General features: G+C 47.3%; 1 protein-coding gene across 1 annotated transcript in view; it reads left to right on the top strand.

The window, feature by feature from the left end:
* Positions 1 to 825: 825 nt before the first annotated feature.
* Positions 826 to 24,705, top strand: part of LOC145341136 (rho guanine nucleotide exchange factor 26-like) — a 188,639-nt gene continuing 164,759 nt past the window's right edge. The window contains exons 1-2 of the mRNA XM_080186023.1: positions 826 to 950; positions 6,725 to 7,504. Coding sequence (XP_080042149.1) covers positions 6,812 to 7,504 — 693 coding nt within the window. The 5' untranslated portion in view covers positions 826 to 950; positions 6,725 to 6,811. The remainder of the gene's footprint in view (positions 951 to 6,724; positions 7,505 to 24,705) is intronic.

Consider the following 24,705-nt stretch of genomic DNA (forward strand, 5'->3'; position numbering starts at 1 on the left):
AATGGTAAATAGCTGAGGCCCCAGCACCGACCCCTGGGGCACTCCACTAGTCACCATCCGCCAATCCGAATAGCACCCATTGACCCCCACTCTCTGTCTCCTATTTGACAACCAGTCCTCTATCCACGCTAACACCCTACCCCCAACTCCATGTCCTCACTTAGACTATCTATATCCCTTTGCAGACTTTCAGCCTGCTCTGCACACTTTGCTTTGCTCTTCGTGTCATCTGCGAATTTTGACACATTACGCTTGGTCCCCAACTCTAAGTTCAATTTTAATTTGGTTTTCTGGAGCAAGCAAGGATTGGATTTGGGTTTGCCCAGTCCAGTCTGCGCATTGGTTTTACAACTTTAAGAATGGAGCGAAAAAGAAAGTAATGAATGAGTGGATTTTGGGAAAACCTATTCGGGAAAAGACCACAAGGAGGTGCGCTATCTCAGTCAATATTTCCAAGGTTTTCAATTCAGCAGGAGAGGGGTGGGGGGGGGAACAGACAAAAAAGTTCAGCAACTTTTGGAGAGAGAGAGAGAGAGGAGTAAGTTGTGAAAAGGGGGAGAGGGAGGATGTTGTTTGGTGCCGGCTGCTGGCACTGAGCTGGGAGATGCAGGGATCAGGAATCACATTGCGTCACGTTGAACTTGGACCAACATTGAGTCAGTCTGGTGGAACTGGCTCTGAAAACTCACTCCAGACTCAGCGTTGTGCCAGCGACAGGGCAAGCTCACCGAGGATAACAGTGCGGATCGGTGCGGGGTTTGGGGAAAGGAGGTGAAGCTGCAGGAGGGCGAGTGTGTGGATGTTTGGTGGAGGAGGTGGGAGGGGGGGGGCGCAGAGTTAATCCCCTCCCCAACATGTTGTGCGCCTGAAGTTTGTGCGATGGGAACCTGGCGCAAGAACTGCGGGACACTGACTCCCATCGCAACAGCGGCACAGTAAGACAAGAGAGGGTGAGCTGTTTTCTTAATGCTTGTGGGGGGAGGAGAGCGGATTCTTCATTCTCTCTCCTTCCCTCTCTCCCCTGCTTCAAATCCCAGAAACTTCTTTAGATTTCACTTCTCAGTTCAGGTGACATGTAGCAGTTTCTAAACTTTCGCCTGCAGCTCAGCTCTTAAACAAAAATACTTAATTTTGCACTTCTCCAGCTTTGTATTCTCAGTACACCGCGGCTGCTGGATATCTAGAACATCCAGCATTTTCTACACTCCCTTAAGTTGACACTGTAGTCTGACTTTCTGTTGAATCAATATCTTGCCGCAAAAACTAATCACTGGTTAGTCACTAAGCAATTGATTTTTGTCCAAATTCTCATCGGAGGGATTCTTGCTCCCTAGATTTTCTCCGGTAGATTTTGCTAATTTATTTTATATATAATGTCTTATCTGGGACACTTGAAGGCACGATTCTAATTTAACGAAAGCTGGAACAAATTTAACCCTTCCTCGCCCTTACCTAACGCGAAGAGGCTGTTCCTATCAGATCCGAGTGGTAGTGGTTTGCAGGAACTCTACGTGTATTACCCACGTTACATTTTCTGTCTGCAATCCCAAGGTCTGACTGTGGCAAAGTACAGTAAACAAGTTAGGGGAAAAAAAAACAGAATGTCCTATTTTGTGTGAGATAGGATTGCTTGATTGTAAAGTGGACTTAAAGCTCCAGTGTTCAATGCCCCTTCTTCTCCCTGTTACGATGGGAAGTAAGCTCTCTTGATGGTTGAACAGGCCCTCTGTTGCAAGTTGCCTGCACACATCTTGAGCTCAGAAGTAAATACTAAAATGTCTCCAGGCATTGGGTGTGGTTGACCCTTAGCTGTCTCCCAAGTGGCCGAGCAAGCCACGCATTTTAATCAAACAACGCCAAAGAATACACAGCAGTTCAGGAAGAAGGTCTATGAATGTGATTGGGTAGCATGCTGGCACAGCTGCCTCCCAGCGCAGGGACCCAGGTTCGATTCCCAGCTTGGTGTTTGCACATTCTCCCCGTGTCTGCCTGGGTTTCCCCCGGGTGGTTCGGTTTCCTCCCACAGTCCAAAGACATGCGGGTTAGGTGGATTGGCCATGCTAAACTGCCCCTTAGTGTTAGCGGGACTAACTAGGGTAAATGCTTAGGGTTATGGGGTGAGATTGTGGTTGGTGTAGAGTTGATGGGCAGAATGGCCTTCTGCACTGCAGGGCTTCTATTCTATGAATACCATCTGGGATCAACCAAGATTATGCAATGATTTGCAGCCTTGCCAATGCCACCTCCAATCCGAGAATATAACTTTTTATTAACAAGAAAGGATGTAAACCAGGAGATGGGGTGATAGTGAGATCTGAGCTGTTTGCCCAGACCTTCCTTTAAAATCTCATTTGGTTGGGCGGCACAGTAGTTAACACTGCTGCATCGTGGCTCTGGGGACCAGAGTTCAATTCCAGCCTCAGGGGACTGTGTGTACAGAGTTTGCACATTCTCCCCATGTCTGCGTGGGTTTCCTCCACATGCTCTGGTTTCCTCCCACAGTTCAAACATGTGCAAGTTAGTTAGATTGCCCATGCTAAATTTCCCCACAGGGTCCAAAGATGTGTAGGTTAGGGAGGATTAGTGGGGTTACGGGGACAGGACCTGATGAGATGCTCAGAGTTGGTGCAGACTCGATGGGCCAAATGGCCTCCTTCTGCACTGCAAGGATTGTATAATTCTATGTGTCAGCATTGCTGAGGAGAGTAACACGCACTCTCAGTGAATAAATATTGACTGTTGATATGAGCTCCTTGCCAGGGGTTGAAAGCATTATGGAGGGTGGGACTCCCACATGCAACACTGAGGGGGGTTGCCTGAGGTGCTATCCTATAGATAGGGCTTTGTGCCAGGCTCTGATTAGACAAACAGGGTGGCAATATATTTGGCATTCAGGAAAGAGGAGACTGAAAGGATTATTTCCTGTTTCAGTGTAATATCCAACTGATTCCTTTTTTTTGTTTTAAAGAAAGGCTCTATTTCTGTTAGTTCAGAGTACTGCATGTCCTGTTAACTGGGAGAGAAATCAAACTGAGATATAAATTGCTGGCGTCCATCCAAAGTGAATTTGAGACAAGAATGCAACAGGGAGGCACAGGTAGAGAGTATTTATGTACCTGAATTAATAATTCAAAGGTAATGTTTGTAGTTGTGAGTTCAGATCCCACCATGGTAGCTGGAGAATTTCAGTTGAGTTAATTACATAAGAACATAAGAACATAAGAAATAGGAGCAGGAGTAGGCCATCTAGCCCTTTGAGCCTGCCCCGCCATTCAATAAGATCATGGCTGATCTGTCGTGGCTCAGTTCCACATTCCCGCCCTCTCCCCATAACCCTTAATCCCCTCGCTTATCAAAAACCCATCAACCCGTGTCTTAAAAATATTTAGCGAGGCAGCCTCCACCACTTCAATGGGCAGAGAATTCTAGAGATTCACCACCCTTTGAGTGAAGAAGTTCCTCCTCAACTCCGTTCTAAACCGCACCCCCTTTATCTTGAGGCTGTGCCCCCTAGTCCTACTGTCCTTTCTGAGCGGGAAGAGTCTTTCCACCTCTATCCTATCCATCCCATTCATCATCTTATATGTCTCAATGAGATCTCCCCTCATTCTTCTAAACTCTAACGAGTACAAGCCTAGTTTATTCAGCCTCTCCTCATAGCTCAACCCCCTCAACTCCGGTATCAGCCTAGTAAACCTCCTCTGCACTCCCTCCAAGGCCAAAATATCCTTGCGTAAGTGCGACGACCAAAACTGCACACAGTACTCCAGCTGCGGCCTCACCAATGCCCTATACAGCTGCAGCAAGACCTCCCTACTTTCATATTCAATCCCCCTCGCTATGAAGGCCAGCATCCCATTAGCCTTCCTGACCACCTGCTGCACCTGCAGGCTGGGTTTTTGCGACTCATGCGCAATTTTAAATACATCTGGGATTAAAACCCGCTAACAGTAATGGTGAAGGTATAGCCATGAAAGCCATTTGGCCCACTCATGGATATCTTCTCAGGAAGGAATCCTGCCATCAGATCTGATCTACAGTGACCCCAAACTCACAGCTGTGTGGTTGACTCTTCCTGCTGCCTCACAGGAATCCAGGTTTGATTCCCAGCTTGGGTCGCTGCTTGTGTGAAGGCTGCATGTTCTACCCATGTCTGTGTGGGTTTGCTCTGGTTTCCTCCCACAGTACTGGTTAGGTGCATTGACCATGCTAAATTCTCCCTCAGTGTAACCGAACAGACATTAGAGCGTAGCAGCTCGGGGATTTTCACAGTAACTTCATTGCAGTAAGCCTCCTTGTGACACAAATAAATAAACTTGCAAGTCACTCACTTGTATTCAAGATCAAGGCTGACTGTTAAGGATGGATTGTAAATGCCTGGGATTGCCACTGATACTTCACCTTGTGGATGAATGATAAGGGGCATGCACAAAAATAGAAAAACTAAACCATACAGATCCAAATTTTGTTTTTTTTTTGGGGGGTGATGGATAGAGAACTATTTCTAAAACATAAGGGACAAGTTAATGTTTCCTATACAAATGAACTGTTCTGAAAGGCTTAGACCCAAAATATTATTGATCTAATAGATAATGGCTGGAATTTTACCACCCTGCCCACCTTGGGAATCAGAGTAGGCAAGGGCGGCGCGGTAGCACAGTGGTTAGCACTGCTGCTTCGCAGCTCCAGGGGCCTGGGTTCAATTCCCGGCTTGGGTCACTGTCTGTCTGGAGTTTGCACATTCTCCTCGTGTCTGCGTGGGTTTTCTCCAGGTGCTGCGGTTTCCTCCCACAGTCCAGAGATGTGTGGGTTACGTTGATTGGCCATGTTAAAAATTGCCCCTTAGAGTCATGAGGTGTGTAGGTGAGAGGGATAAGGGGGTAGGGCCTGGGTGGGTTTATGGTTGGTGCAGACTCGATGGGCTGAATGGCCTCCTTCTGCACTGTAGGGTTTCTATTTCTAAAGGGGTGGACAATGGAAAAGTCCGTTGACAGCGGCGGGATTTTTACGGTTTTGGGACAAGCGAGCCTGTGAAATCCCACCCAGTGAATTGAACTGTAGTGTAAGGCTGGAGTAGCATGTGCACCAGAATGGATAGAATAGGCAGATTCTTCTGCTCAAAGGGCATTACATAGAAACGTAGAAGATAGGAGCAGGAAGAGGCCATTTGGGCCTTTGAGCCTGCTCCTCCATTCATCACGATCATGGCTGATCGTCAGTAGCCTAATCCTGCTTTCTCCCCATAACCTTTGATCCCGTTCACCCCAAGTGCTATATCTAGCTGCCTCTTGAATACATTCAATGTTTTGGCATCAGCTACTTCCTTAGTGAGCCCTTTGGGGTTTTGTGGCTTTCAGCATGGTTTAGTTCTGCCGGAGTACTGGTTAGTATATTTATCAAATTCATTTTCCCAACTTACCACAGCGATTTTTGAACTGCTAACTTTTGGATCACTGTTCCATGACCACAGACATGCATTGGAAATGTTTTCAGATTTTCTAACAGATTAGCCATTTTTTTAAAAACCCTTTTTTGGAATAATTTTGAAACCAGAAGGATGGAAAAAGAAATGGGATGTTATTGCACCAATATTCCCCAAGCTAACTACATCTTCCCCTTTTCTCCAGCCTTTCTGAGTTTGTGATTGCAGGCGGCACAGTGGTTAGCACTGCTGCCTCACAGCGCCAGGGACCCAGAATCGATTCCGGACTCGGGTGACTGTCTGCATGGAGTTTGCACGTTCTCCCCGTGTCTGCGTGGGTTTCCTCCAGGTGCTCTGGTTTCCTCCCACACTCCAAAGATGTGGAGGTTAGGTGGATTACATAAGAACATAAGAAATAGGAGCAGGTGTAGGCCATCTAGCCCTTCGAGCCTGCCCCACCATTCAATAAGATCATGGCTGATCTGAAGTGGATCAGTTCCACTTTCCCGCTCTCTCCCCATAACCCTTAATTCCTCAGTCTATCAGAAACCTATCTACCTGTGACTCAGAAACCTATCTACCCATGACTCAGAAACCTATCTACCCGTGACTCAGAAGCCTATCTACCCGTGACGGCCATGCTAAATTGCACCTTAGTATACAAAGATTTGTAAGTTAAAGGGATTCGCCCTGGTAAATGGGTACGGTTCCGGCAGAAGGACAGGGGACTGTCAGAGAGCCAATGCAGACTCAATGGGCTGAATGGCCTCCTTTTGCATTGTAGGGATGCTATGATTTTATGAATTGGAAATAAATAAGACTATTTATGGGGCGGCATGGTGGCCCAGTGGTTAACACTGCAGCCTCACAGCGCCAGAGACCCGGGTTCAATTCCGGCCTCAGGTCACTGTCTGTGTGGAGTTTGCAGGTTCTCCCCGTGTCTGCGTGAATTTCCTCCGGGTGCTCTGGTTTCCTCCCACACCCTAAAAATGTGCAGGTTGGGTTGATTGGCCATGCTAAATTGATCCTAGTGTTAGCAGGTGGGGTTACTGGAATAGTGCCTGGGTGGGTTTATGATTGGTGCAGACTTGATGGGCCAAATGGCCTCCTTCTGCACTGTAGGGACTCTGTGATTTCAACTAATCACATCTTTCTCCACCCTATCTGGTTTGGATCACAAGAAAATGTTGCATTTGGTGCAGTTTTGAAATCACTGTTTTTTTTTTGCCCTCCCTGTTGCTGTAAAATTCTCTGGATTTGAGCTTGATAAACTGTTTTAAACATAACTGCTTTCATTATCAGATAGTACACGTGACTCCAGCCCCACACATGAAGTCCTGAAGGAGCTATGGAGATGGCGATGTGTGGAAGGTCACCAATGTTAAGCTGATGTGGAAGGAGACAGACAGGATGGATCAGGAAAGTGAGGTTGACCTGTCTAATCTTACCATAACTCCACTGTGGAGAAAGCGAAGGCCAACTCCCAGATCGCCCAATGGCAGGTCTCTGAATCGGCCGAGGCCCAGGCCATCCTCATACCAAATCGATGGTGTCCTGGTGACGGACTTCCCAATGGACGGAAATGTCCCTGCCCGGAACGGGAATGTTCGCCCTTCTCCAGATGGCCGCCTCTTGCTCCAGAGGCAGTCCTCCACCCATTCGCTTCCGATACCCGACAAGCAGCCCCTCGTCCTGAGCACCAACAGTGCCGTTTCTCTGAAGAACGGAACGCAGCAGATCATTCCCAAAGATTTGGCGTCAGGAATTAAAATCAAGAACCACCATCAAAACAGCCAGGTCCCGGAGGCTGCGACGAGAAATCGGCGGGTTCAGAGCATGGTAGAGACCCTTAGCGCCCCGTTTATACCCAAACTGGAGCTGGACGGAGACACGGAATCTGAGCTGGAAAGCCCGGGACAGCTCCGGCGAGGGCTCAGATCCACGTCGTATCGAAGAGCGGTGGTCAGCGGGATTCACTTTGACAACACGTCGAGTGTGAAGAATAACAACCGCCGGTCCCAGCCCAATCTCAAGACCGTCTTGGAGGATAAGGAGAAGTTTTCCAGCTTGGGCAGAGGAAAAGTAAGTGTGTTTTGGATCAAAGAGTGAGTTACCCTTGTTGAAGAACTTATGCAGTGAGGATAGGGGAAATTTTCAAATTTCCTGGCCTCAGACAAGCTGCTGAGGCTGGAGGTGGAATCGAAATGTTAAAACTGGAATTAATTGAGTCTTTTTTAGCCAGAGATCTTGAAGGCATGTAGAACCAAGGCGTATTGATTAGGCAAAGACATGAGGAGAACAGAGCCGTGTAAGCTTCAATAAAAGCAAATTACTGCGGATGCTGGAATCTGAAACCAATAGAGAAAATGCTGGAAAATCTCAAAGGGTCACCTGGACTCGAAACGTCAGCACTTTTTTCTCCTTAGAGATGCTGCCAGACCTGTTGAGATTTTCCAGCGTTTTCCCTTTTGGTTGCATAAGCTTAGAGTCTGGTCATTAGTTGCTGTGAACAGGCTGTTTTAGATACATAAGCTGGGGAATATTACCATCCTGTCCACCACAGGGATAGGTGTGGGCAAGAGGCGGACAATGGGAAGGCCAGCCCATCTGCTGGCGGGATTTTACAATTTCGGGATGAGCGAAGTTGTAAAATCCCACCCACACAGTGTCATGATCTATTTGAATGGCAGAACAGGCTTGAAGGCTGAATGGCTTCTTCCTGTTTTATCCACCTTAGAATCATAGGATCCCTCCAGTGCAAAAGGAGGCCTTTGGTCCACCGAGCCTGCACCGACCACCCCCCATTCCCATAATATTTACCCTGCTAATTCCCCTGATACTAAGGGGCAATTTATCAGGGCCAGTGCACCTAACCCGTGAATTTTTAGACTGTGGGCGGAAACCGGAACACCCGGAGGAAACCCAGGCAGACATGGGGAGAACATGCAAACTCCGCACAGATAGTGACCAAGGTTGGAATTGAATCTGGATCGTTGGTGCTGTGAGGCAGCAGTGCTAACCACTGCGCCACCGTGCTGTCCCACTTGATCCAAGTGGAGCAGCACTTGGTTCAAATTGCGCATGAGTGTTAGGCTGGGCGAGGTGGATCACTGTTGGAATGGGGGTCAGTGGGCTTTATGTTTCCATGACAAATTGCCTGGCAAATTAACCGACTGCCCCAGGGGAAATGCTTCACCCACTGGGATGTTGGAGAAATCCCACATGTGCAGTTCATTATCTGGGTAGGTCAGGTTGGGAGTGAACTATATAACTTGGCATGGTAGTACAGTGGTTAGCACTGCCGCTTCACAGCTCCAGGGACCTGGGTTCGATTCCCGGCTTGGGTCACTGTCTGTGTGGAGTTTGCACATTCTCCCAGTGTCTGCGTGGGTTTCCTCCGGGTGCTCCAGTTTCCTCCCACAGTCCAAAGATGTGCGGGTTAGGTTGATTGGCCATGCTAAAAATTGCCCCTTAGAGTCATGAGATGCGTAGGTTAGAGGGATTAACAGGTAAATATGTAGGGATATAGGGATAGGGCCTGGGTGGGATTGTGGTTGGTGCAGATTTGATGGGCCGAATGGCCTCCTTCTGCACTGTGGGGTTTCTATGATAACTCCCAGTTATGGCTTCAGTAGTTAGTCCATGTCCATAATCAGGTTAATTCAGATGCATTTTGTATTGACTTTGGTGCTGGTCTAGTTGAATCAATAATAGATTTGTTTAATATATTGGTCCATTGGGCGACACAGTGGTACAGTGGTTAGCACTGCTACCTCACAGCACCAGGGACCCGGGTCCGATTCCCAGCTTGGGTCAGTCTCTGTGCAGAGTCTGCACGTTCTCCCCATGTCTGCATGAGTTTCCTTCCCCTGTCCAAAAGACGTACTGTTTGGTCATGCTAAATTCTCCCTCAGTGTAACCAGACAGGTGCCAGAATGTGGTGACTAGGGGATTCTCACAGTAACTTCATTGCAGTGTTAATGTAAGCCTACTTGTGACACTAATAAATAAAATTAAACTTTGGTCCATGGAGTGTGGCTTACTGTCCAACAGAGCATCTTTATCCTGCCCAATACCCGTTACCCCATGCATTTATCCCACTAATCCACATATCTTTGGACACTCAGGGACAATTTATCATAGCCAATCCACCTCACACCTACTTCTTTGAACGATGGGAGGAAACCAGAGCACCTGGAGGAAACCCATGCAGACATGGGGAGAATGTGCAAATTGCACACAGACAGTGACCCAAAACTGGAATTGAACCTGTGCCTCTGACGCTGTGAGGCAGCAGTGCTAACCACTGTTACATGAACAAGTTAATTTACACGCAACCAGGTTTTGCCAAGTGAGAAGCCAGTTCCTTTATTTTATTGCTGATGTTTGAGAGAGAACACTTGGAGAACTCTCTGTTCTATGCTGCTTTGATTTGGGCGGCACAGTAGCACAGTGGTTAGCAATGCAAAGGTTTACAGCACCAGGGACCTGGATTTGATTCCTGGCTTGGCTTACTGTCTGTGTGGAGTTTGTACATTCTCCCCATGTCTGCGTGGGTTTGCTCCGGTTTCTTCCCACATTCTGAAAGATGTGCTGGTTAGGTGCATTGATTTGAACAGGCGCTGGACTGTGGTGACTAGGGGAATTTCACAGTAACTTCATTGCGATGTTAATGTAAGTCTTACTTGTGACTAATAAATTAACTTTAACTTTATAATGTGGGCTTTCTTAACATCCTCCTGAAGAGACATCACAAAGAGCTCATCACCACCTTCCCAAGGGCAACTACAGATAGTGACTCCTACATCCTGCAGGTCGGGTTTAGTTTCTCATGCTAGCTTGAAATTTCCCCTTTTGGCATCAACTCCCTGCCTCTGGACAAACATTTACCGTTAAAGGAGGTCCTTGTTTGGCTGCTCCGAGTGCAGCAATCTTGGGCGAGCATCTTCCACAACTCGGAGTCAGTATCGAAACAGCCAAGCAAAGCTCCCCTAGAGTGCCCCTGCAGCAAACTCCCTTTCCCTGACTGCCATGAGACTAGCCTGCCACAGAAGTCTCCATGATTCTATCTACTATTAGCTTTACCTGTCCACCACTTCCCTCCATTTTATACAAATATAGAAACTAGAACCGGGAATAGGCCATTTGGCCCTTCAAACCTGCTCTGCCATTCATCTTGATCACGGCTGATCAACAAATGCAATTCCTTGATTCCCCACTTCCCCCCATATCCCTTGATCCCTTTAGCCCCAAGAGTTATATCTAATTTCTCCTGAAATCACACAATGTTTTGGCCTCAACTACTTTCTGTGGTAATGAATTCCACATATTCACCACTGTCTGGGTGAAGAAATTTCTCCTCACCTCAATCCTAAAAGGTTTTCCCCTTTTCCTCAAACTATGATCTGGACTCCCCCCACCATCGGAACATTCTTTCTGAATCTACTCTGTCTGATCCTGTTAGAATTTGAGAAGTTTTTATGAAATCCCCTCCCACTCTTTTAAACTCCAATGGATATCACCCTAACCAACTTAGTCTGTCCTGATATTTTGGCCTTGAAGGGAGTGCAGAGGAGGTTTACTAGGCTGATGCCGGAGTTGAGGGGGTTGAGCTATGAGAAGAGGCTGAATAAACTAGGCTTGTACTCGTTAGAGTTTAGAAGAATGAGGGGAGATCTCATTGAGACGTATAAGATGATGAATGGGATGGATAGGATAAGAGGTGGAGAGACTCTTCCCGCTCAGAAAGGACAGTAGGACTAAGGGGCACAGCCTCAAGATAAAGGGGGGGGGCGGTTTAGAACAGAGTTGAGGAAGAACTTCTTCACTCAAAGGGTGGTGAATCTCTGGAATTCTCTGCCCGTTGAAGTGGTGGAGGCTACCTCGCTAGATATTTTTAAGACGCGGGTTGATGGGTTTTTGATAAGAGAGGGGATTAAGGGTTATGGGGAGAGGGCGGGAATGTGGAACTGAGCCACGTCAGATCAGCCATGATCTTATTGAATGGCGGGGCAGGCTCGAAGGGCTAGATGGCCTACTCCTGCTCCTATTTCTTATGTTCTTATGTTCTTATGATATGACAGACCTGCCATCTCGGGGATGTTTGGTGAACCTTCACTGTACTCCCTCTGTAGCAAGGACATCCTTCCTCGGATAAGGACATCAAAACTGCACACAGTGTTCCAGGTGTGGCCTCACCAACGCCCTGTACAATGGCCCTGTCAGCAGACTAACGGCTGATGGTTCAGGAGATGAAAATGGCCATGTGCCACCATGCACTAGTGCAGCCTTCAGGCTATCTTATCTTAGACGCTTTCAGTTAACTGGCAAAAGGACCTGAAGGGGAGATGAGATTTTTATTCTTTTACGCAACAAGATTTGATGCTCTGTCGTATGTTCCTTGAAAGGGAAGCAGATTCAAAAGTAACTTTCCAAACATGAATAGGATCAGTACTTGAATAGAGTGGAACTAATTGGATCGTTCTTTCAAAGAGCTGGCACAGGTGCAATGGACTGAATGGCCACCCTTGATGCAATATGATTCTATAATTCTAAGTCAGACCAGACTGAAAGCAGTCCTTTGAAGTTACTCTGCCCCTTTTTAATCAAGGATTGACTAAGTTGTTATCTATATGTCAGTGCTGGTCCTACTAATAGGGGCAGCACAGCGGCACTGCTGTTAGCACTACTGCCTCACAGCATCAGGGACTCAGGTTCGATTCCTGGCTTGGGTCACTGTCTGTGTAGCGTCTAAACATTCTCCCCCTGTTTGCGAGTGTTTCCTCTGGATGCTCCGGTTTCCTCCCACAGTCCAAAGATGTGCAGGTTAGGTTGACTAGCCATGCTAAATTGTCCCTTAGTGCCCCAGGATGCGTCGGTTAGAGGGATTAATGGAGTAAACATGTGGCGTTATGGGTATTTGATTTGATTTATTATTGTCACAGTTATTAACATTCGGTGAAAAGTATTATTTCTTGTCTGCTGTTGCACGCAAGCAAAGCATACCGTTCGTAGAGAAGGAAATGAGAGAATGCAGAATGCAGTGATACAGTCATAGCTAAGGTGTAGAGAAAGATCAACTTAATGCAAGATAGGTCCATTCAAAAGTCTGACAGCTGCAGGGAAGAAACTGTCCTTGAATTGGTTGGTATGTAACCTCAGACTTTTGTATCTATCTCCCAAAGGAAGTAGGTGGGTGCAGTCTTGGCCAGAGCAGGAGTTGTGCCAAAGCTGTGATACGGCTAGGAGAGGGCTTAGGTGGGATTGTTGTCTCAATGGGCCGGATGACCTCCTTCTGCACTGTCGGGTTTCTGTGTTTCTACAAGCATCCACCGGCACTAACCCAAACTCGCCAACCAGGGTAGAGGGCATGATTGTGTCACTATGTTGGTCCTTCTGTTCCACAGTGCTGTCTATGTCTGGACCGTCGTCCATGGCAACAGTGCTACTAATTGAAGTCCTGGGCTGAATAATCCTCACTATTACGGATTGCTGCTCTAAAGCAGTGAATCATACCCCAACCCTTTAATGTAAAACAAGAGAATGCCGACTTTGCTCTGTAATTACTGACTCAGTAATGAAATGGTTGGAATGCGTGGCCCCTTTGTACTGGGTGAAGATCAGTTTCCCCCAGTGCTATTAGGCCCATTGACCACCATGATGTGAACAGATGCACTCAGAACATCATGCTGACAACAATCTGACAAATGTGGGGCAGAATCATTCTAGTCTACTGTTTGTAGCACTACTGTGAAGATGTCAGTGTAAATTCATAAGCACTTTACTTCCAATAAAGGCCCTTACTCAAGAGTATCACCTTGTGGAGATTTGACACCAATATGTTCCAGCTCTATACCAAGGTAGGCACTCCCCGTGTGGTACCAAAGGAGTGCTACATCGACGGAGGTGCCACCTTTTTTTTAAATGAGCTGTGGAATTCAGTCCCGGGCCCGCTAATTACATTTAAAGTACTATTTAAATACCAGCACCGCCTCCCAGCCAATTTCCAGCACCGCACAAATGCGCCTCAAGTCCAGGTCTGGGAGGCGCAATCGCGGCATGAACGCTCGCAGGAATCCCACAAACCGGCCGATACCCAATTCTCCCGGCGCGGCGGGACGGGTGAATCGCCCCTAGAATCGTTATTGTACAAACAGTGGCCATTTGGCCCATCACGTCTGCACTGGCTCTCCAAATGATCATCATGGTTTAGTGCCAACCTCCCTGCCGTTTCCCTGTAGCCCTGCACATTGCTTCTATTCAAGTAATCATCTCGTGCCCTCTTGAATGCCTCAGTTGAACCCGCCTACGTCACACTCCCAGGCAGCGCATTCCAGACCCCAACCACTCGCTGTCTGATAAAGCTTTTTCTCATTTGCTCCTTCTGCGAATCACTTTAAATCTGTGCCTTCTTGTTCTTGATTATTTTGCAAGTAGAAACGACCGCTCCCAATCTACGCTGTCCAACCTCCCTCATAATTTTGAACATCTCTATCAAATCATAGAAGCTCTACAGTGCAGAAAGAAGCCTTTTGGTCCTCGAGTCTGCACCGACCACAATCCCACCCAGGCCCGATCCCACATCCCTATATATTTACCCGCTAATCCCTCTAACTACGCATCTCAGGACACCAAGGGGCAATTTTTAGCATGGCCAATCAACCTAATCCGCACATCTTTGGACTGTGGGAGGAAGCTGGAGCACCCGGAGGAAACCCATGCCGGCATGGGGAGAACATGTTAATTTCACACAGACGGTGACCTAAGGCCGGGATTTGAACTTGGGACCCTGGCGCTGTGAGGCAGCAGTGTTAACCACTGTGCTGCCGTGCCACCCCCCTTCTCGGAGGTTTCATCACCGACTTGGCTCATGTGACAGCCCTGCCCCCTTACTCCTCTCATTGGTTGCTCATCTATCTTCCCACATCCAATCAGGTAACAAGTAGTTGCTTTGTTTCTTAATGATTGGATGGTTCATGATTATCAGTCAAATAGGGCAGCACGGTGGCATAGTGCCAGGGTCCTGGGTTCGATTCCCAGCTTAGTTCACTGTCTGTGTGGAGTTTGCACGTTCTCCCCATGTCTGCATGGGTCTCCTTCAGGTGCTCCGATTTCCTCCCACACTCCACAAAGATGTGCAAGTTAGGTACATTGGCCAAGCTAAATTGCTCCTCAGTGTCCCAAGATAATTTAAAGTTTATTTATTAGTGTCACAAGTTGGCTTACTTTAACACTGCAATGAAGTTACTTTGAAAATCCCCTAGTCGCCACACTCTGGCACCTGTTCAGGTACTCTGAGCGAGAACGGCCAATGCGCCTAACCAGCATGTCTTTCGGACTGTAGGAGGAAACTAGAGCACCCAGAGGAAACCCATGCAGACTTGGGGAGAATGTGCAAACTCCACAGAGACCCAAGCTGGAATCAAACCCCGGTCCCTGGCACTGTGAGGCAGCAGTGCTAACCACTGTGGCACCGTGCTGCCTCATGTGTAGGTTAGGGCAGTTAGCAGGTAAATGCATGGGGTTAAGGGAATGGGGCGGGGAGTGGGCCTGGGTAAGGTGCTCTTGGTCTCCTTCTGCAATGTAGGGATTCTGTGATTTATTCTATTCAGTGAAGTAACATATAGCTGTTTCCTTACAACTCATAGGTATAAGTATTCAAAGAAAATGAAATAAAAACCTATTACCCCAATCCTTCTCTCTCTTTCTCTCTCTCTCTCTCTCGAGTTGCTTGTAGCAGTGTTCTGCAGATATATTGTTCATTCCTGGGGACTCCAGAACAATTCTGAAAGATTGGCTGTATGTCCCAAACATTTATAACAGATTGTGTTCTCCAGCTCCCATTTGAAGCCATTTTTGGTCCATTGCGTGTTGGATAATAGATGACTGAGAGTGAGACTGAAGACAGTAATTGAACCAACGATGTTCTGGAGCTCTGATAAACAACAAGATGAAAGTTGGGACAATTTACAGCAAGAGGTTCCAAATTCAATTACTGCCATACATCATTTCAACTCACTTAGCATTCTTTCCAGGCCCAGTTATATTCCCTGTATAAAGCTGACATTTTTTTTGGTGTTATTGACTACTGGACTGATCTTGTTTAAAGATAAAGGTGATAACGTATTATCACACACACACACAGTCACACACACACACAGAGTCACATACTCACACACACACACAGTCTCACACACACACACACACAGTCTCACACACACATACACAGTCACACACACAGTCACGCACACGCGCGCACACACACACACACACACACACACACACAGAGTCACATCCTCACACGCACACATAGTCACTCGCACACAGAGTCACATACACACACACAGTCACACACACACACACACACACACACAGTCACACACACACAGTCACACACATACATACATGTTTGCAAACAGGCATACACACATACACTTCCATTATCACACACATATGCACATGTACATTCACACATACACAAATGCTTGTCCACTAACAAGCACATACACACTCACACACACATACCCACACACACATGTGCACAAACAGGCACACAACACATCCACTATCATGCACACGCACATGTGCACATCTATTATCACACACACATGCACAAACATATGTCCACTAACGCGAGCACACACAAACACACACACACACATGCACACACACAGACAGTTACGTGACACACATACACGCACATGCACACACACACGCACACACAGTGAACAATGTTTTGATGGTGGCCTCTCCCTATGACTCTGGCCAGCATTTAGCTCTCATTCAACATCACCGATAAGAAAGCAGATTATCTTAACACTGTCACATTGCTGTTTATGGGAGCTTGCTGTGCACAAACTGGTTGCCACATTTCCTGCATTACAACAGTAACTAGACTTCAGAAGTACTGCAGTGGCTGTATGCCACGTGCTCAGGTTGTGAAAGGCACTACTGAAATGCAGCTCCATCTGGCAGCACAGAAATATTTATCAGGGGAACTGGTTTGCCAATCAACCTCTCCCTGCCCTGATTTAAGTTTTATTGGGCGACCTAATGACACATTGGCTGAAAAACACTGTGTAATACTGGATCAGGAAGATCCCAGGTGCAATCCTTCAGCCATTGCTGATGTGGAATTTATTTGTCTTCCCAGAGAAGCTGAGAGAGTGAGTGGGAATAATCGGACTGGGTTCCTGTTCCCACTTCCTTTCCAGAGCGCAAATGTGCAGTTGACAGATAAAGTACAGTTGGCCACAGCTCTGGGCATGCCGGAGAGTTTACACTTCGCTGATACTCACTGCAGAGGGCTGACATTGGAGAGGGAGCTGGAATGAACCTTGAACGTTGCCTCAGAAGAGTCTCTCTCTCTCTTTCTTTCCCCCCTTCCCTGCGTTTCTCTCTCTCTCTCAGCCTCTCATTGCCTGTTGAACTAGACGGGACGGCGGGATTGAGGGGTGAGGAAATTAGAGTGGGCGGGACAGGGAGACAAGAGTTTTTGTAGGGGGGGGTTATGTCGGTTTAATTTTTCACAATGCTGAGTAGTTATGTGGTATGTGCTGGCTATGTTTTGGAGACATGCTGAGTTTGCTGGAACAGCTGGAGCCATGGCTGCCTCCTGCATTGGCAAATGAAGCTTGCTGCAGGTGTGGGGACGCTGAAACTTGCAACTCTTTTCATCATGTTTCGTTATGTTGCACAGGACAACACCTTCCGTGTTCTTGCTGAGCGTTCTCTCTCTCTCTTTCTGTTCCATTTCTGTCCCTCTTTTTCCATCTCCCTCCGATCCTCTTTCTCTTTTTCCGTCGCTCCCTTTTTTGTCTTTCTCTCTTTGAGAAACTAAGAGAAAGAAACAGTGACTGTGTCTCTCTCTGTTTCACTTTTTTCTCTGCCTCCTATTGTCTCTCTCTGTAACGAGACCTTGTCGACCTTCTGCTTGGGGTCGTTTCACTGCTGGAACAGGCGATGACTGTAGGAGGAAGTGTTTCTTGATATGGTGTCTGCACTGGCACCATCCGATGTATAAAATTCAGCAGAAGTGGAGGCTGTGACCAGCGGCAACATTGTTTGATGGAGAGGTTCCGAGGTGTCGCAGACGACATGTAGGATGTTAGAAAGTTGGAAGGAGCCTGCATCATAGAGCGTTTACCGATTAATGGTGAATTGATTTCTGAGAATCATGGAAACTAAAAGTAGAAATGGGACACTGGGTGGCACAGTGGAGAGCACTGCTGCCTCACAGTGCCAGGGACCTGGGTTTGATTCCTGGCTTGGGTCACTGTCTGTGCACCTTCTCCCCATGTCTGCGTGGGTTTCCTCTGGGTGCTCTGGTTTCCTCCCACAGTCCAAAGAAGAGCAGGTCAGGTGAATGCTAAATTGCCCCTTAGTGCTGGGGGATTAGCTACGGGGAATGCAGGGGGTTTTGGGGATAGGGCCTGGGAGGGATTGTGGTTGGTCAGATTTAATGGGCTGAATCAATTGGGCCAGTGTGTTGATGAATGGCAGATGGAGTTTAATTTAGACAAATGTGAGGTGGTGTATTTTGGTAGATTGAATCAGGGCAGGACTTACTCAGTTAATGGTAGGGTGTTGGCGAGAATTATAGAACAAAGAGAGCTATGAACATATCATAGCCCCTTGAAAGTCGGGTCACAGGTGGACAGAGTGGTGAAGAAGGCATTCGGCATGCTTGGTTTCATTGATCAGAACATTGAATACAGGAGTTGGGACGTCTTGTTGAAGTTGTACAAGACATTGGTAAGGCCACACTTGGAATACTGTGCGCAATTCTGGTCACTCTATTATAGAAAGGATATTATTAAACTAGAAAGAGTGCAGAGAAGATTTACTAGGATGCTACTGGGACTTGATGGATTAAATTATAAGGAGAGGCTGAGTGTCTGGGACAAGCTGCCAGAGGTATTAGTAGAGGCGGGTACAATTTTGTCTTTTAAAAAGCACTTAGATAGTTACATGGGTACAATGGGTGTAGAGGGATATGGGCCAAATGCAGGCAATTGGGATTAGCTTAGGGTTTTAAAAAAAAAGGGTAGCATGGACAAGCTGGGCCGCAGGGCCTGTATCCATGCTGTAAACCTCTATGACTCGATGAATGACTTCCTTCCTATAGGATTCTATGATCCTATGACATTTGGCCCTTTGTGCCTGCTCCACCATCTATTTTGATCTTGGCAGACCATCGAATTCAATACCCTGATACTCCTGTCCTTCTATGTCCCTTAATCCCTTTAGCCTCAAGAGCTATATCTAATTTCTTCTTGAAATCACACAACGTTTTGGCCTCAACTGCAATCTGTGGTAGTGAATTCCACACATTCACTCCCTCTGGGTGAAGAGATTTCTCCTCAGTTCTAAAAGGTTCATCCCTTACCCTCAAACTATGACCCCCTGGTTCCCCCACCGTTGGGAGAAACAGGAAGAGAGTTCCAAAGACTCTCGAGCCGCTGAGAGAAAACATTTTGCCTCATCTCCATTTGAAATGGAAACCCCTTATTTTTAAACAGTGACCCAGTTACAGATTCTCCCACAAAAAGGGGAGACATCCTCTCCCCACCCAGTTCATGTTTTAGCATCTGTGTATGGCTTTGTGGATGCCATCCATGCCTCTTACCCAGACAGTTATGGATTGAATGTTCTAATCTGCCACACGCGCTGAGGGAGCACCGCCTCACAGCGCCAGGGAGACAGGTTCAATTCCGGCCTCAGGTGGCTGCCTGTACAGAATCTGCATGTTCCCCCCATGTCTGTGTGGGTTTCCTCCGGGTGCTCCGGTTTCCTTCCATTCTCCAAAGATATGTGGGATAGGTTGATTGGCTATGCTAAATTGCCCTTTAGCGTTGGGGTAATTAGCAGGGTTAGTTACAGGGATAGGACCTGGGTGGGATTATTGTCAGTGCAGGCCAGATGGGCCTCCTTCTGCACTGTAAGGATTCCTAGTTTCTATCTTTTCAAAGAGAGGAATCAACCAAGGCTTTGTCTGCCCTTTCAGATGGATGTAACTGATCTCACAGCCAGACTTGAAGAAGAGTAGGGGAATTCTTCTCGTGACAAAGCCGTCATTTATCCCTCATCCAAAACATTCTCTGCTCATTTATTCCATTTCCAGTAGTGGGAGCTTGCTGTGCTCAAAATGCCTGCTCTGTTTCCTACATTTGTGTGGAGATGCCGGCGTTGGACTGGGGTAAACACAGTAAGAAGTCTCACAACACCAGGTTAAAGTCCAACAGGTTTATTTACTAGCAAAAGCCACTAGCTTTCGGAGCACTGCTCCTTCATCAGATAAGTGTGAGTTCTGTTCACAAAGAGGGCATATAAAGACACCAACTCAATTTACAAAATAATGGTTGGAACGCGAGTCTTTACAGGTAATCAAGCCTTAAAGGTACAGACAGTGTGAGTTAGTGAGATTTTGCAAACCCAGGCAAGTCGTGGGGGTTACAGATAACGTGACATGAACCCAAGATCCCGGTTGAGGCCATCCTCATGTGTACGGAACGCACTAACTGGCTGGAGACAATACACATCTCTTTAACCTGTGCTTAACCCTGCCTCCACTCACATTGTCTGTACCTTTAAGACTTGATTACCTGTAAAGACTCGTATTCCAACCATTATTTTGTAAATTGAGTTTGTGCCTTTTTATGCCCTGTTTGTGAACTGAACTCACACCTACCTGATGGAAGAGCAGCGCTCCAAGAGCTAGTGATTTTTGCTACCAAATAAACCTGTTGGACTTTAACCTGGTGTTGTGAGACTTCTTACTGTGTTCCTACACTTGTAACAGTGACAACACTTTAGAAGTTGTCCACTGACTGTAAGTTGCTTTGGTACATCCTAATCTCAGGAATGGAGCTATGTTAATTATTCATCCCAATGTGGACCCATCTCAGACTAATATTTAACCATTTAAGCCTGGCTCCTGAGTTTGTATTTAGACCAAGTATCCTAACATAGATAGAAACATAGAACATTACAGCACTGTACAGGCCCTTCGGCCCTTAATGTTGTGCCGAGCTATGTCCAATGCCAAGGTCAAGCTATCCCCTCCCTATAATTCTGGAGTGCTCCATGTGCCTATCCAATAACTGCTTGAAAGTTCCTAAAGTGTCCGACTCTACTATCACAGCAGGCAGTGCATTCCACACCCCAACCACTCCCTGAGTAAAGAAATGTGGCAATGTTTTGGCAATTGTCAGTTGAAATCGGAATGATGGGCATGAGAATGCTTGTTCTTCTTTGCAATGCCCAGTGCGTGATTTTACATGAATCAAAAAATCCCAACTCTTTGTTTGCGTCAAAGATAGCACTTCTGACATAGCAGGGCACCCACTGTTCTACTCTGTGGGATTAGCCTGGACTACATACTCCCCAGTCTGACGCTGGGGTCCGGATGGGGGTGGGGGTGGTGGTTGGAGGTATCATTTTGGCACAAATATGAGAACACTAACAGATGGCACAGTGGAACAGTGGTTAGTACAGCTGCCTCGCAGTGCCAGGGGACCTGAGTTTGATTCCTAGCTTGGGTCACGGTCTGTGCAGAGTTTGCATGGTTTCCTCCGGGTGCCCTGGTTTCCTCCCACAGTCTGAAAGATGCGCTGGTTAGGTGCATTGGCCATGCTAAATTTTCCCTCAGTGTACCTGAACAGGCGCCGGAGTGTGGCGACTAGGGGATTTTCACAGTAGCTTCACTGCAGTGTTAATGTAAGCCTTGCTTGTGACATAAGTAAATAAACTTAAAGCAGAGTCAAGGCCATTGGTAATGGTTAATATAAAATATTCAACAACAGCAATAACTTGCATTTATTGAACAAAACATTTTGCATTTTTAACCTAATAAACCATATCCACATAAGAACCTTACCAATAAAATGTGACATAGAACCACCAAATAAAGAGATAAAGGTCAAAGAAGTCAGTTTTAAAGAAGGTCTTGAGTATTGCTGAAAAAGACTCTTACTGTCAAAGTTTTTCACCTTTCATTTAGCAGGACAGATACATAAGAATAATATTTGGAAAAGAAACAACAATTAATACTGTATAAGAAGGGGGTACAGATTGGTTGGCAGGTGGACTCGGATTGTCGAGGTGTTGCCATGGAAAATGCACCAGAGAACAATTAATTGCCAGACTTCTGTTGAAGTGCAAAGCAGGCAAGTGGCCTCTGATTGGCCACGGTGTTGTCATTGGAGAATGCACCAGGGGACAGTTAATTGTCAAGCTTTTGTTTGAGTTCCAAACAGGATTTTGATTGGTCAACGCATAGCCATGGGGAATGTACCAGCAAATGGCTGCCTCCCCCCACCCCCCACCGCCGCCCCCCCTACCCCCCACCCCCTTTAACTTTAGTTATGAAAGTTGCAATGTGTGGACATGCTCCTCCATGGGCCAAATAGGCATCCTTCTCGATTTCATCTTTCCATGATTTTAAACACCGGAAAGAAGACATTAAGCGTCGGCATAGCACATTCAACTCCTGGCTCTACCGGGCAGCACGGTGGCACAGTGGTTCCAGGGACCCGAGTTCGATTCCCAGCTCGGGTCACTGTCTGTGCAAGAGTTCGTACGTTCTCCCCGTGCCTGCGTGGGTTTCCTCCGGGTGCTCCTGTTTCCTCCCACAGTCCGAAAGACGTGCTGGTTAGGTGCATTGGCCGTGCTAAATTCTCCCTCAGTGTAACCCGAACAGGCGCTGGAGTGTGGCGACTTCATTGCAGTGTTAACATGAGCCTACGTGTGACACCAATAAATAAACATTAAACTGATGCCGTGTGCAAAAATGCAAAGCTGTTCAGGCACTGATGTTATCAGCCATCAAAACCATATGTACGCGTCTACACAAAGCCAAAATACTTCTGTGACTCCTTTAGAGAACCTTGCTATTTTAACGAGTGCTGCTGACTGTGAATTAAACAGACGGGCTGTGGCTTTTACAAGTTTGAAGGATTCCCAGGAAGCTGGCAGTTTTTCCTCCGCCCCCGCTCCCCACCCCCAGGCACTTTGCCCAGCACAGTGTTCAAAACCATCGCAGGGTAGCACGCTGGGAGGAGGCATTCTGCTGAAATGGCGCCAACTCCCAGCATTCTCCCTGGGACCGCAGTCCTTTGCCAAATTCAGCCTCCTGTGCTCACTGGTGCCTGGCCAGTGTGGGAAATCTGCGCTGCTGGCAAATTGTCTGCCCCTTCCTGTCGCAGCATTGTGCTCCAATCACTCTTTTTCACTGAAAAGGCAGGGTTCAAAGCTCAAGGTTGCTGCCATTAGCACCATCACACAGAGAGGCTTCTGGGAGGCAAAGTCTGCGGTGCAGAGAATCACAAAAAACCCGTCAGTGCAGAAGGAGGCCATTCGGCCCATCGGGTCCGCGCTGACTCTCTGACAGAGCATCGCATCGAGGCCCCATCCCTGAAACACATAAGAACGTAAGAAAGAACATAAGAAATAGGAGCAGGAGTAGGCCATCTAGCCCCTCGAGCCTGCCCCGCTATTCAATAAGATCATGGCTGATCTGTCGCTGCTCAGTTCCACATTCTCGCCCTCTCCCCATAACCCTTAATCCCCTCGCCTATCAAAAACCTATCAACCCGCGTCTTAAAAATATTTAGCGAAGTAGCCTCCACCACTTCAACGGGCAGAGAATTCCAGAGATTCACCACCCTTTGAGTGAAGAAGTTCCTCCTCAACTCCGTTCTAAACCGCCCCCCTTTTATCTTGAGGCTGTGCCCCCTAGTCCTACTGTCCTTTCTGAGCGGGAAGAGCCTCTCCACCTCTATCCTATCCATCCCATTCATCATCTTATATGTCTCAATGAGATCTCCCCTCATTCTTCTAAACTCTAACGAGTACAAGCCTAGTTTTTTCAGCCTCTCCTCATAGTTCAACCCCCTCAACTCCAGTATCAGCCTAGTAAACCTCCTCTGCACTCCCTCCAAGGCCAAAATATCCTTGCGTAAGTGCGGCGACCAAAACTGCACACAGTACTCCAGCTGCGGCCTCACCAGTGCCCTATACAGCTGCAGCAAGACCTCCCTACTTTTATATTCAATCCCCCTCGCTATGAAGGCCAGCATCCCATTCGCCTTCCTGACCACCTGCTGCACCTGTAGGCTGGGTTTTTGCGACTCATACACAAGGACCCCGAGGTCCCTCTGCACCGTCGCATGCTGCAGTTTTTCGCCATGTAATTAATAGTCCTTCCTACCATTATTCCTACCAAAGTGGACAACCTCAGATTTGCCAACATTAAATTCCATTTGCCAGTTCCTGCCCCATTTGCCCAGCCTATCTAGATCCTTCTGCAGACTCTCCACACCCTTCGCACAATTTGCCGTTCCACCAATCTTGGTGTCATCAGCAAATTTCGACACCTTACACGCGGTTCCCTCCTCCAGATCATCTATATAAATGGTAAATAGCTGAGGCCCCAGCACCGACCCCTGGGGCACTCCACTAGTCACCACATATTTATCCCACTAATTTCCCCCTCCTCAATCTGCACACCTTTGGTCACAAAGGGGCAATTTAGCATGGCCAATCCACCTAACCTGCACATCACCGTGATTAGCACTGCTGCCTCACAGCACCAGGGACCGGGGTTCAATTCCGGCCTTGTGTGACTGTGTGGAGTTTGCAAGTTCTTCCCGTGTCTGTGTGGTTTTTCTCCAGTTTCCTCCCACAGAGCAAAGATGTGCAGGTTAGGTGGATTGACCGTGCTACATTGCCCCATAGTGTCAGGGGGATTAGCAGGGTAACTATATGGGGTCATGGGGACAGGGTCTGGTTGGGATTGTTTTCGATGCAGACTTGATGGGCCAAATGGACTCCTTCTGCACTGTACGGTTTCTATGACTCTACGATTCTATGATCTTTGGGAGGAAACTGGAGCACCCGGAGGAAACCCATGCAGAAATGGAGATAAATTCCACACAAGGCGGGAATAGAACCCGGCTCCCTGGTGCTGTGAGGCAGCGGTACTAACCATTGTGCCACCACGCCGCTCCAGAGCTATGAAATAACTCACATTTCTACAGATTAATCTGCTCCTTATGTCTCTGCTACACTAGCCGTCAGGCCGACCTTGTAGCCTTTTATTTTACTTCAGAGAGCAGTTTTTATGAGGCCCCCCCTCTCCTTTCCTGAGCAGGACACCAAACTGAGCAGCGGGATTGGGATCCTTCTGACTTTTTTTGCTTTGAATTGTCTGAAGATTGGGAGCAGCGCAGATCAGATCCACTCGCCATCTCACACCATCTCCCACATTGCACTCCCACTGAATG

The sequence above is a fragment of the Carcharhinus amblyrhynchos genome, chromosome 3 (genome assembly GCF_965287045.1).
Source record: "Carcharhinus amblyrhynchos chromosome 3, sCarAmb.v2.hapA, whole genome shotgun sequence".
NCBI lineage: Eukaryota > Metazoa > Chordata > Chondrichthyes > Carcharhiniformes > Carcharhinidae > Carcharhinus > Carcharhinus amblyrhynchos.